The sequence below is a fragment of the Manacus vitellinus genome, unplaced genomic scaffold (genome assembly GCF_001715985.3).
Source record: "Manacus vitellinus isolate BGI_N305 unplaced genomic scaffold, ASM171598v3 scaffold_2931_pilon, whole genome shotgun sequence".
Classification (NCBI taxonomy): Eukaryota; Metazoa; Chordata; class Aves; order Passeriformes; family Pipridae; genus Manacus; species Manacus vitellinus.
The window spans coordinates 1-1,087 of record NW_021940153.1 but is presented as its reverse complement, the minus strand read 5'-3'; the positions used below and the strand labels follow the sequence as shown (position 1 = coordinate 1,087).

The 1,087-nt window shown below is 61.8% G+C and overlaps 1 protein-coding gene across 1 annotated transcript; it reads right to left on the bottom strand.

The window, feature by feature from the left end:
- Window positions 1-18: 18 nt before the first annotated feature.
- Window positions 19-1,010, bottom strand: SUPT5H (SPT5 homolog, DSIF elongation factor subunit; the record flags this gene model as incomplete). Its single annotated transcript, XM_029960717.1, has 4 exons — window positions 19-104; window positions 191-337; window positions 633-788; window positions 874-1,010. Coding segments are annotated over 4 exons (526 nt in total), but the record flags the coding sequence as incomplete, so codon positions are not given.
- Window positions 1,011-1,087: the final 77 nt, after the last annotated feature.

Below are 1,087 nucleotides of genomic sequence, written 5' to 3'. Positions count from 1 at the left end.
ATTTAGGAGGGGTCTCACCTGGAAGGGGACCGTGGCACCCCCACATTTTGGGGGGTCTCACCTGGAAGGTGACCGTGGCACCCCCACATTTTGGGGGGTCTCACCTGGAAGGGGACCGTGGCACCCCCACATTTTGGGGGGTCTCACCTGGAAGGTGACTGTGGCACCCCCACATTTTGGGGGGTCTCACCTGGAAGGTTTCCCTCTCGAGCCTCACGATCACCCCCACGGTTTGGGGGTCCAGCTGCACCAGCTCCCCCCACTCGTGCTGCCCCCCCACGTCCACCCCCGACGCCGTCTCGGAGCAGAGCTGCAGGTCCCGGGGCAGCACCTTCAGCTGGGGGGAAACACACCCAAAATCCTCGGGATTCACCCCAAAACAGGACTGACACAAAATCCCTGGCGTTCATCCCAAAATCCCCGGGACTGACCCCAAAGCGGAACTGACACAAGCCCCTCGATTTCACCCCAAACCTGGACCGACCCCAAACCCCCAGGATTCACACCAAACCGACCCCAAACCCCAAACTGACCCCAAAGCCCCGGGATTCACCCCAAACCGACCCCAAACCACAAACCGACCCCAAATGCTCCCCTGACCCCGTTTCCCAGGTTTTTTGCCCCGAACTCACCTCGTGCATGGTGAGGTCGGAGAAGAGGATGACGAAGTTCTCCTCCACCCTGACGATCAGCCCCGTGTCGCCCTCGAACCTCCCCGCGATCACCTTCACGTGGTCGCCCATCCGAAAATACTTCCTGAGCTCCTGGGCCGGGAACTCCAGCATGTCCTGCAGGAGACACCCCTGTCAGGGCTGGCACAAGGGGTTTTGAGGACAGGGCAGAGCCTTTCAGGGGGCTTTGGGGTCTCCAGACCTTGAGGTCCTCGTGCTTGGGCATGATGGTGATTTTGTTGCCGTCCACGCTCAGGATCTTGCCCTGCAGGTTGATGAGCTCCCCCTCGCACACCTCCACGTTGTCCCCGGGCTGGAAGTTGTGCTCCCGCTCCTTCCCTGGGAGAGAAATGGGATTTGGGGCCTGGGGCAGCTGGGGGGATTTCGGGGGGCTACTGGAGGCGGCTCAGCTCCCC